This window comes from Dermacentor silvarum, unplaced genomic scaffold (assembly GCF_013339745.2).
Source record: "Dermacentor silvarum isolate Dsil-2018 unplaced genomic scaffold, BIME_Dsil_1.4 Seq3011, whole genome shotgun sequence".
In the NCBI taxonomy this organism is placed as follows: Eukaryota; Metazoa; Arthropoda; class Arachnida; order Ixodida; family Ixodidae; genus Dermacentor; species Dermacentor silvarum.
Window position 1 is genome coordinate 1015 of NW_023606015.1, and position 12960 is coordinate 13974.

Below are 12960 nucleotides of genomic sequence, written 5' to 3' on the forward strand. Positions count from 1 at the left end.
GCAGAACCAACTCGGACGAAGATGACATAGGACAGGATATGCGTCTGTGATGTTGGGGGTGTGATTTGCTATCTGTTTGGGCGCCGTTGTATTCTCCAGTTGTGGATCCCCAACAAGACAGAAAATACAGCGCAAGTGGCATTTCGCACTGTTCAAACCAATGAATCATCGTCTCACATTTTTAAAGCAGTTTGATATACAACTTTGAATTTTGTATGCAACATATATTATGAGGCGCTGGAATCCGTACGCCTCCATCGGCTCTGTTTCACCTAACTGGAAAATGGTATTCGCATTTTTAAATAGAAATAATTGGCAAGATCACAAAAAAACATTTTAGCAAGCGAAAAGCCGTGCAAGGAGTATAAAAAAAAAAGATGAAACATCTATGTCATTCGGCGTGAAAGTGTCACCCATTGTAGAGGTATTCGTCGGCAAAAATCCGCTTTTGTGTTAATTATTCAATAGAATTTTGATTTCTCTTTGAAGAAATGTCCGGCCCATCAAGTGTCCGGTCCAACACTCTCGAAGGGACTAGAGATGACTATATTCACTAAACTATCAATTTCTTTATTATTACCCGGTTATAATGCCATCACAGTACGGATTTAGATCTGGCCTTTCAAAACAAACAAGCTACAGTATCCAAAAGAATACTTTTTCAAGCGCATTTGATCATATAAACCACGTAACATTATTGTAAAAAATGCCAAGAGGGTAAGTATCGCCCAGTAGCGAATAAACACGAATGATTTCAGGGTATACAGACGTGGCCGCAAACGGAAGCACCGTTTACTGGCCTCCTGTGTCCGGCAGCAGTAGCGATGACGCAGTGCCCAGTACAAGCCGTGCTGGCATGGAGGAAGCATCATCCAGTTCGGAAAACGACGGAAGGTGAGCCCAACTTTTGGAGAAATCTTTCCATGGAAGCAGCTCAGAGACGAGACGGAAAGCTGCCGGTGGCTCAGTTATGCTTGCCTTGATGAACTAGTGCGCGGGATCGAAATCATGGTTGCTGAAATGGCAGAACGTCAGTGTCATTAACGGGAAAGGCCATTAATTGCCATTAGCGGTACTGCCATTAACAGGCAGCTAACGCTGGATAGCTCCCATCAATTTACATGGGAACGTAGAAATATATTGATGCGAAAGCGTGAAATGACTCATTGACAGAAAATCCGGCGTCCGGCGTCTATAGCAGTGAAACAGTGACTAAATTCCCATTAGTTGCGACGCCACGTCATGAGCTGCCTCTCAACGGAGAAGAGCGGGCAAAATAATCAAAGCCCCTTTCTTAAAGAAAGATAGCTGAACGCGAAGCTTTCTCCCATGCAAACTGAATCAAAGTCCAAAACCAATGACCACGCAACGAACCTAAGAAATGCTGAGCGAACCGATGCGATGCATGTGTGATTGCATTGCTTCTTAAGGATAGTATTTTTTGAATATTGAAGTTGAACGAAGAGAGATTTCGTTAAGTTGCATAGCCTTTATTTTAGATCATGTAGCCGTTCATTACACGCACACTCACACTTTCACGGACGGCTCTACACTTGCACAGCATTGCCTTGTGATCGCTGTGGTAGACGGTCTGAGGCTCTGCCGTTGCCGATACACGGGATCGGCCTTACGGGCACGATCGCGCTCGCATTTACGTTCGCGTACGGTAGCCTCTTCTGCCGTGCGCTGCGCCCGTGCCCTACCCATGGTGACGGCTGGAAATGCATTGCGTGACGCGGGTAATGCAATGCAGATATATACAGTTCGTCTATGTAGCTTGGCGTTGCAGTTCTCATTCTTCTTATCGGTACAACTGCGAATGTAAACTGTAATGTTCTACGATACGCATTCCATGCGCTCTTCTATTGTTTAAGCAGATGTGCAGGCGTTGTTCTATTGTGTGCGCAGATGCCCAGATAGTTCCGTTGTGTCAGTCGGCTTTCCTGCAGTGCGTTTTCGGCGCTCGCGGGCGAATCAGTGAGACATAAAAAGCTTCGCTTTAAAACTCCTTCTGCAGCGATAGCGCGCCAGGTGTTGCGTGAAGGGAGAGGGCATCGCTGCGACGCCAAATCACCCCCTCCGACGCCTGTGTTATCGGCGTGTTCCTTGTCCACGCAAGCTCTCGCCTGCGTTCTAGCTGCGCTTCGGTGGATGGATGAATGTTTGGTATGAGCGGCCACCTTTGAAACGGATCGCTGGATTTAGCCACCAAGTTTTAGGGGCGAAGCTCCTTATAGCGGCACCCGTTCGTCCCCGTCGTCGTCGTAGTAGTAGTAGTGTGTAACCTGTCTGAGAAAAATGAGAAAGAAAATTCCGAAGTTGTGTCCGTAGCGCGGAATCGAACCAGGGACCCCTCGCTTCCGAGCGCGCGGCGTTAGCCCACTACGCCACGAAGCGGACATGGGCACACGCACCACGATGGCAATAAATACCCAACATTAACGAAAGGCCGCGTTTCTAGCGCGTTTCTAACGCGTTTGTGCTAGCGCGTTACGGCCCGTGTGAGAAGCTGGTGTAAGACGCTGTGGCCTCTCCGCCTTACCTTCAACGCGTTTCGAACGCGCTGCCCAAAGCGGTGGCAAGTCAAGTTCAAGTCGAGTAGCGTTTATGAATACGGGGGTATACTCTCTCAGCAGTCATGTGATGGCGTCGGCAAACGCGGTGCACGTTCCGGCATGTGTAAATGGCTGCGTAAGACGCTGTGGCCGCTCCCCCTTACTAGAGAGTACTGCACGTTTCTAACGCGTTTGTGCTAGCGTCCCTTTAAGCGGGAGATCCGATGATTCCCTCCGGAGCTTCGCCCACTCATCATCATTCACCTCGTGGATATGCTGTGATATTTTTGTTCTTGTGGAGGACCGCTCACGACTCACGGATCACTGGCGTTTAAAAGAGCACAGGCAAGCCATTCTCAGCGCCAAAAGATGCCTTTTAAGCGTCGCTATTGGAAATGACAAATAAAACTTCAGCGTACTAGAAGTTACAGCTTGAGTGAGTTTGTGAACAAATAGGAAGAAAATGGAAGCAATATCTTTAGTCTATCGGTTGGGAAGTTGCCAGATTATGTAATGCGGTCCTGTACAAAGGGTTGGGGCAGAGACTGCATTTTCTTAAATTTTGACTGGTGGCCCGGATGATCTCGTTTTGTTCTCGCAACGATGCCCGCACACTCTCGTTTGAGTGCGCGGATGCTCTCGTTTGAGTGCCCGGATACCAGCTTTTGGCTCAAGGTCACTTGAAGGTCGCCGACAACGGGAGTAAAAGCAAGCCGTTCATACTTAAAAATGTGATGACAATCACGCAACGTGGCCAAGCAACCAGTGCGGATAAGGAGCCGCGCATCGAAGTCGGGACCGCATGACCACGCTACCCAACAGTCGCATGCTAGCCTGGTCTGCAGCTCCCCCTCACAAACCGGCAACATGTGAGCCCGTTATCAAAAGAGGAGTTCCGGAACTTAAAGGTGGGGTCGACATGTACTACTTGCCGCAACATGAGGCGAGATGCGGCGAGGCGACACACACACATTCAGTATGTAGTCACGAATTTTCTCCACTGGAAGCCGCAGCACTGCACTTAAATAAAGGAATATTAATATAGACATCGTGTCAACAATTTCTAGCTTGGAGGGGGGATTACTTTGTTTTCATGATTGGTGTGAGGATAGCTCCAGTTATTCGGGCGCCTGTTCTAGCGCAGGATATTAGTACTTTAGCGTCTAGATAGTGGCGCACCCTATCGTCAATTTCTTTTCAGATGAGCTCTACGGTTTCATTCGGCTTCCCGAAGTGCAAAATGTTTTATTTGTTCCCTTGTACCATTGGCACTGACTGCGCATGGGCGATGATTCGGCGTGGTTCGGTCGCGAAAAGACGTCAGTACTCCAGAGGCGCAGCATCGGGCATGACTGAAGAAAGAAACAGCGGACACACGCCTCCTGCTTTTACAAGCTTCGGCGACGAGGCAATCCCGAGTACAAGCCGTGAAGGCGCCGCGGGTTCTTCATCCAATTTGGACAATTACACTAGGTGAGTCTCGCGCTTGTAAAATTTTCTGTGATTATTGCCACCCGTGGAAGCGACCCGCAATAGAGGCATTGACAGCTACAGATTTGTTTCGACATTAAAGCGGACTTTTGGCATACAGCTTGAGGCTGTACATGGGCGACTTTATTAGCTTATATCGCGCGTCGATGCTCAAGTGATGCAAAAAAATTGTCACGGAAAGAGCAGCTGTGGCTGCAATAAATCTTTTGTTTGGGCCAGTCGGTTCACAGCTGAAAACCTTGAAGAGCAGCGTAAGAAACACGGATGAAGAATACACAAGTACACAGGCCACACTGTGTACTTTTCTTCTTTGTTCGTGTCTTTTGCGCTGCTCGTCAAGCTTTTACGCTGCGACTGTTTATCGTTAAGCTTACGAGGAGTGTCACGACAGAAAGCAGATGTTTTTACCAAATAATTTTTCATTCGCGTTTTATCCCCACTCGTCTTACGTGCTGCGGTGGCCCAATAGATGTGGCGCCAGCTGCTGAGCTCGACGCCACAGGTAATCTTCCAGACGCAGTGGCCGTATCATCGATGATCGTGAAATGGAAAAACGCTGGAGTGTTTGGGTTTACGCACGCATTACCGAAGTCCGCTTGGTCAGATTTTAATCTTGAACCCCTGCAACGGCATTCGTCATAGCGAGATCGTGGTTATGGCCGCCGGAAACCCAAGAATTTATTTAAATTTAAGCGCACCGCACACTTTCGTTGGTGGTCGAGTGGCCATTTTCAAGGAGGCTCTTGAAATGGGGTACAAATAGCGTTATTTAGCAAAAATAAATTCAACAGGTGCGTGCCCATGCAAGTACTTCCTACACCAAATCTTCGCTGTTGATTGTTTTTTGGGAAACCTAACACCTCCGATTGAAAAAAGAAAGTGAGATGGGTTTCAAATGAATCTGTTCTTATTTATATCACATGTGGGCTTGAAATACTACCTTGATGATGCGACAGCTGCGCCCTCTTGGCGCAACTGCGAACATCCGCGTTCGTAGAGCGTGCCATACTTAGTGATCAAGTGGTCATAGAACAGTTGCCGACAGCAACTCTTATGAAGCGCACTCGCAGTCCTGCAGAGCTGCTTATAACTGGACTGGGCGACTGTTAAGACCGACTGGCGCACTCACTATACGATAGTTAACCTAACGTAGCCGAACCTAACTTCACCTAAAGCTCGTGTGCACCCTACCCGTGCGCCGCTCATGGCGCGGCTGAGGCGTCGTCGATGACTCTTCTTTTTACAGCCTAAACAAAGCTCTAGAAGGACAGCCTGATCTACCATAGGTAATTTGACATATAGCGCAAATAAGTACGCATGCACACGAAAAAGACAGCACAGACGCGGATGAGCGCTTGTCGGCGTCTTTCGTGTCGTCTTCGCGTGTATATGCATTTATATGCGCTATATCTAAAAGCAAAACAAAGTTTGTAAGCATATATAGTTATCAAACGGATTCAGAGGGTAAAGTTCCATGATTTATTAGTGCAGTGATAAGGAGGTCGAAAGCTATAGTGTTTCACGGCACGTTTACTATTTGCCGACAATTGCAGAATCGCTGCTCTTTCAATTGTGTTTATCCTGATGCTTACATCGGGAACTGCGCGTTGTTCATGGCCTTCTAACAATAAACTCGATCCTTCAAAAAATTAGCGGGGAGGCAGCTGTGCGTCAGATATACGAAGTAAACTTGGAGTCGCTTCCAGTGACATTGTGCAGTGTATCTATTATTTCCCACTCAGTCCTGCCGATTTCAAATATTTGTTCAAATAAGACTTGCCTAAGAGAGAAGCATCCGTGCTGTATTGTTCAGTGGAAGTCATTTCTGTAGGTTATTTCAAATGTTATTTGATGTCAGATAAATTACTTTCGGCGTGGATCCAGGATTAATCAGTAATTATTGGAACTAGCGTGCAAACCCGAAGTCCGATATGGTGATGGTGAACCCCAACACGCACTCAAGAAAGAGAATTTCTTTGTCATACAGGTCTGCTTTGAATCAAAATGTGGAAACCGTTCCCGCAATGCCTTCATTTGAACCTCCACGTATTCTCTTGAGGAATTAAAAATTTGGAGGACGCTTACGCTTCCCCTTTAAGAGTGGAACGCGATAGCGTTATCAGGACCCGTTCGCATATGGCCAGTAGGCTTCATTCAGTGCAACACTGAACGTGGGAAAGCCAGCTTACAAAGACCAAGCTTACACCGATCCCCTTAAAGTCGGCTTCACTTTTAAACTGAAATGCATTAGTGAAAAGACGTTTTTCCAGGGGCAATATAAGTGGTCTTATATTAAAATGGGAAGGCCGTAGCAGTTTTTTTTATTATTTTATTAATTGCTTGCTATTGCCCCGACGCGCGCAGGTCTGTCAAAAATGCAGGATAAGGGGTTTGTTTTGAGTTTCCTCGTAGCAGAATTAGGTTTTCTCGTACATTCAAATCACAATCCGACGCCGATTGGTAAAAAATCCGACGGCGAATCCGTCGCTCAATGGTAAAGTCGTACTTTACCATTTTTCTGACCGATTTCACTGCGAGAAATTCGACTTTCTTTCACCAAAACCTGGCACCACGTGGAGGGCCTGCACGGTAGATGCGGTTGAATGATTTTCTCCGCCACCCTCCATCACACACTGGCTGCCGACGCCGGATTTTCTGCGACACGGGGCCCTAAACTTTATCGCGTTAAATGAAGTTGTTCCGCGGAGCCTATTCTTAATTTATTGTGGCGATTCTGCTCTCCCAGTTGTTGACGCTGTGGCAAATCGAGAACGTAGCATGTAAAGCCAACTGCAACGCCCGAATCAGACCCGTTGTTAAGTGAAGTAAAAGTTAAGCAGACACTGTTCGTGAAGTCAAGGAGCCGTTTAGACTGTGGTCGATGAGTTCCCTGCTCCACATGTTGCCCCGAGTCATACAAAAGGAACCCTATTCTTACCGCCTTCAAAAAGTTTTGAACGCAGCGCCCGTTCATCATCACGCGATCGCCTAAGAGGAATCTAGGTTATAAATCATACATGGACTCGTATTCACTGAATGTATATATATCTAGTAAATGCAAGTTACATTGTGGAAATGTTGGCTCAAGTGATCACTCCGTGTTCTACAGCTGTTACACTTCAATCCTACACCTTCTTGTGAATCTCTCTCTTGTATTGTAGAATTCCTCATGGTACCTGGGGTGGCCACCGGAACACGCAGCACTTCCCGGCCAACGTCAGATCCGCCACCTACGGTAGGTGCGGGATTGTCTGCTATCGGATACGATACATTCAAACAGCGTCGCCGTTGGCTGACAGGTGCATGGTTCTGCACCTGTGAGCCAGCGTTCTGCATGGTTACTTATTCACAAAGTTGCACTGTAGTCGCATGCTGTTTGGCGCACGAGTCTGATGCTATGACGCGTTATTCGGTGTGGCGATGAAATTGCTCGCACGTGTGAGATTCAGCACTAATTCCGGTGGCGGTGAACGAATTATCCGTGAGTCCTAGCTCCATCTCTGGTCCACATTTAAGTTTAACAGCAGTAAAGGCTCTCAAAATGTTATGCCATTACTTGTAATCCTTTTCCCTTGGGCTGTTTCTTGAAATGGGTAACTATATGATAAGGTTAACTTTGCTGCGCTTGTCTTAATTCATACTTCACCGGAAAAAAGACTGCAAGGAAGTCTTACCGTGGAATTGAATGCCGCAGAACAGATTCGGACGAAGTTGACATAGGGCAAGGATATGGGTCGGTGATGTTGAGCGTGTGATTTGCCCTCGTGTGTGTGTGTGTAAGGGAGTGGGGGGGAGGGCTTGAGCGCACTTATGTTGTTGACTGCTGGGATCCCCAACAACACAGAAAACGTAGCACGGGTGTAATTTTGGAATGTTCAAACCACTAAATTGTTGTCACGTTTTCAAAGCAGTTTGATATCGAAATTTCAATTACGTATTTAAAGTATATTAAGAGGCGCTTGAAACTGTATGCCTCCATCCGCACTATTTCACCTAAATGAAAAATAAGTTCTTCTAAAATAAATTTATTTGCAATATTACGAAAATACATTTTAGCGCTCGAAGGCCTTGCAGGGAGTTTAAATTTTAAAAAAATGTCCCGAAAGACGAAGCATCACTTGCAATAGCAACTTAGTAGAGAGCTATACGGAGCAAGGATGGTAGTTTTATCAGCTGTATATACTTGGACAAGCAGCAGCACCAGCAACGCGCAGAACTGTTGTCGACGCCGTCGGCGTTTTGCCCGCGTTTGCACTGAACGGGCGCGGCGTTGGTGACTGTTGCCAGGGCCTCTGGGGGCGGCTCCGAGGTTTCCGATGAGATCACAACGGGCAACTCGTCGAGCAGCGCCGGAAGTCTTTAACACCTTCTCGCATCGCAACGGTTTAATATAAATACGCATTTGGTGCCGCAGCTAAACGTCGCTCCCCTCCCTCTGTCCCGTTCCCCCACGGCCCTTCGCGCGACGGAAGAAGTCGGGTTTGCTCTCTCTCTATATATATATATACGGTGATTGTAAAGGAGGAAAGATACGCTTAATTATGCAGGCCTTCAGGAAGCACGGCGCAGAACGCGCGTTTGTCCTCCGCCGTGCGTTCGCCCCCGTGAAAGCGTGCGTCCCTCGCGTCCTTTCACTCGCACATACAGCGTCCGGGGAGCGGCGACGATTTCATCGCGGTTGACGTTATACGGAACCTAACAGCAACTGCGATGGCAGAAATCCTCTTTGAGTGTCTATATAATTGCTATCACAACAAAATGATGAAACAGCAATCCCCGTGAGTCACTCTGCATGCAAGACCCAACCTGGATGGAACATGATCGCTGAAAGCACTGCCCACATTATTCTCGACACTGATGACGAAGAGCAGCTCGTTGTAATGACCTACCCGTTGAGGCATCCAATCAGTTGTCGCGCCTTTGTATCGCAAGTGACGGGTGGTCACCGAGATACGAGCTCCGCACAGGCTGTCAACCCACTGACCGATAGAAAACAAACAAAATGGAAATCTTTACGTGGGCAGCTCGAGGCGCTTTTAGTGCGCCAGGCTTCCATATCGCAGCGACAAAAAGTGAATATTTACCAACGAACACCTCGCCAACGGATGGCTGTTCAGTACGTAAGCATTTCTATGTCTACCCAACGAGAAAACTGTCCGTCCGTACGTCGTATAAGACGATCGCTGTCATGGTAGAGCCATGACAGCGAGTGAATTCACATTCGTGCTGCCTATCGCTTCAAGGCGAACGAAGCTTTAACCACACGCCGCACCCTGCCCCTTTTATTTATTTTTATTTATTTATTCATTATTGCGATAGCAATTATATGGACACTTCAACCGGATTTATGCCTGATTCGCCGTCGCCGTGAAGTTCCGTATAAAGTCCAAGGGCGATAAAATCGTCGCCGCGCGCCGTATACGCGAGCGAAAGCGCGCGGGGGACGCGCGCTATCAGAGAGAGCGAACGCACAGCGAAAAGCAAACGCGACCGTCGCGCGAAAGGCCGTGGGGGTACGGGAAGGATGGAAGCGGGGCGACGCTGTGCTGCGGCACCAAAGGCGTATCTTTCAAACGGGCGTGAGGGAAACTTGCCACTCAATCTCGCATGCGAAAGCAAGAAAGCGAGAAGGCAGCGCGGGAGGGAGGGGGGCGCAGCTTCTAGTCTGCCAACAACTGCGCTCGTACTTTGCCCGCGGCTGTGGCGGTCGCCCGCTCCGTCTGTTATCTCCACACGGCTCTGCCCTTTGTATGCGCTGTGCATTGGACGCTCAGTTTCCGTTGAAGCGATAGACCGCACGAACCTTCGCCCGCTGCGGCGGCTGCGCTTGCTGCCAGCGTTTTGACAGTGGTCTGCGGTCATCGAGTGTGATCTATTCATGTTTGCTTGTGCGAGCTGACATCACGCTTGTTAATTCAGTTAGTAAGCGGATGTGTCCAAGTTTATGCAGCCGATAAAACTACTATCCCTACTCCGAATAGCTCTCTACTAATTCGCTATCGCAATTGATGCTTGGCCTTGCGGGCGAAACTGCGACATTTTTTTTTATTCATTCAGTACTGTAGACCTATTCAGGCCTATACAGGAAAGGGCATAAAGGTACTGAGGGTCCCATGTTAATTGAAAACAAAAATTAAAAAAGCCATAATACATTGTAAGCATGGACGAAAACAACAAAGTAATAAATCGACTATACATTTGAATATTTCAGTGGGCATACCCATATTTGTAAACATGTGTAGGATAAAAAATAAGAATGCGGCAGTAAAGGTTATGCAGTGTGTGAAAGCGGTAATATGAAGAAAGACACACAAAGAAGGAAAGGGAAAATAGTTTGAGCAAAATGTGGCAATACATGCGCGATGCACTCTTTTCGCTTCTCTTTGCGCACCGAACACTATCCTCTTAATGCAGTAAGTCAAAATAAGATTCTGCAAGTGACAAAAATGTGTCAGCTGATTCAGCATTCACAACCTGATTCGGCAGGTCATTCCACATCTGGATAGCTAAAGGAAACAATCAATACTTAAACCTATCACAGCGTGGGAGGAAGGGACGTATACATTTCTCGCGGTTATTTCTACTCGAGTGCCGGTTAGGAGATTTCAAGTATTCTTCCTTATTTTTATTTACTAAATTGTGCGAAAGAAGGAAAACAAACTTTAGGGAGGCTAGGTTACCCCGGCTAGCCAGAGTTGCGATACCGGCTTGCAAACGGAGCGCACTAACACTCTCTAATCTGGCATACTTTGAATAAACAAATCTCAGGGTCCTGTTTTGGATTTTTTTCTAACCTGTCGGTCAAGTGTTTTTGGTGCGGGTTCCAGACTATAGCTGCATATTCTAAGATGGGTCTAATAAGTGTTTTGTACGCTGTTACTTTCCCCTGGAGGGACGTACTAACTAGCCTTCTCCTTAAAAAACCTAGTTGCTTGAATGCTCGTCTAGAAATTTGATCGATATGGACATCCCACTTTGTGACCCCGAATTACTTTACGGTATTCACCCGTTGGATGTCTTTACTGAAAAGCGTGTACTGAAATTGGAGAGGTGTCTTTCTATGAGTAACCGTAATGCACATTGTTTTATCGGTTTTATTGTTTTATTGCAGACTGCTTTCGAGATAGGGGGCCGCGCATCTCTCGTCAACGCGAAGTAAGCGGCGAGAACACACTAAGCGAAGTTATATATCATCAGTCGGCGCTCTGTCCACGTCGCAGATCGCTTTCAGGATAAGCGTGCAATACGGAGCCGCCGCTAGAGTAATTACTTCATCTCCCAGGGGAGTTTCTGCGTAAATATTTTTGAAAAACCGCTTCTGTTATTTTGGTCAATTGTTTGGCATCCTACTTCAACAGTATGATTGCAACGATGGCGTTAAAAACATTAAATAAAATGGTTTTTAACCAATATCCAACCAACAATGTCCGCCGTGCTGAAAGAAGGAATAGCGAATAAAGCACCGTCGCATCGCGTAAATCGTATTTTTATATCTGTCTCCATTAAAATTGATCGTGTGGTATAATCTTGTCTTAGTTTCCCGTACTATTCCTCAGCGTATGAACACTGCCAAAATAACCATTGTGTAGAGTTTTTTATTGTAGCTGCACCGAATATTTAAATGTTTCACTTGGGAGATAGCACAATTCCAACCCTTCAACTAATTACTCGATGAGGCGACATTTACTTCGACGAGAAATCAAATTCGGAATAGACTACTCAAGAAAAGTGTTACTAATGAAGTTTATTACCATTTAATTCGCAGCAGCTATTTCAACCTATGAAATGTAGCTACTGAGTGTCCAAGACATATGAACATGGAACTAATTCGCAGGATAGCACCAGTTTTGAGATATGCGCCGTCAAACTTGCAATAAATATACGCTGTTGTACACCACTTACTCTTTTTAAGAAAACGCTGCATTACACTTTCAAGCACAAAATTAATTGGGACGACAATGCATTTCGTCGGATACTTCGAATATTACCTTGCAATTGTGTAGTCCTGACAATTCCTTCCGAGTGCATACCACTTGCCAAGTCATCAACTAAATTCGAAAATCGCAATATGTGCCATTAAGTACTTATTTAGAAGTTTATTAGTGCACTTGTGTTAACTATTGAATGAATCATTTTGATTTCTCTTTAAAGTAATGTCCGGCTCATCTAGTATATAGCTAAAGGGCTGTAATTGTGCTATCTACCACTGGATTTTTTTAATTGGTGCAGCTGAAAGAAAATCACTGGGGACACAAGAGTGGGGAGGTAAATAATTTGGGTGATGAGAGGCCGATTTCGATATTTCTGAAATTCTCAAAGCGACTAGAGACGACTACGACGTAAATTCACTAAACTAATATAAATTTCTTGAGGGACACTTTGTTATAACGCCATTACAGCATGGTTTGAGACCAGACCTTTTGGTTGAGAGCAGACACAAACCGCCTCACCTTGTGAAAAACACGGTTTTTTCAAAGGAATTTGATACTATAAACCATGTAACGCTATTGTGAAAAAATCCAAGTGAGTAAGTTTTGAACAGTAGCGAATCAACACGCATGCTTTCAGGGCATACAGACATGGCCGAAAACAGAACCACCAGTTACCGGCCTCCTGTGTCCAGCAGCGGCGGCGATGATGCAGTGCCCAGTACAAGCCGCGCTGGCATGGAGGAAGCATCAACCGGTTTGGAATATGACTGGAGGTGAGCCGAACTTTTGAGGCAGTACGTTCTTCGGAGTGTGTTAAAACGATTAGACAGTAGACCATTTGCAGAGACGAATATTCTTGCACGATGGCCCCACGCATCGCAAGGTTTCAAAGCGACGCGGGCATTGCTACGATTCATGAACTCGACTGGCCTCAGTGACCGATTTTGAAGTGTTAGACGACGGCACGCGTTCACACTGAGAAT

The 12960-nt window shown here is 46.4% G+C and overlaps 1 protein-coding gene across 1 annotated transcript; it reads left to right on the forward strand.

Annotated features, from left to right (window-relative positions):
* Positions 1-763: 763 nt before the first annotated feature.
* Positions 764-12750, forward strand: LOC119434876 (uncharacterized; the record flags this gene model as incomplete). Its single annotated transcript, XM_037701920.2, has 4 exons — positions 764-894; positions 3873-4028; positions 7208-7281; positions 12615-12750. Coding segments are annotated over exons 1-4 (404 nt in total), but the record flags the coding sequence as incomplete, so codon positions are not given.
* Positions 12751-12960: the final 210 nt, after the last annotated feature.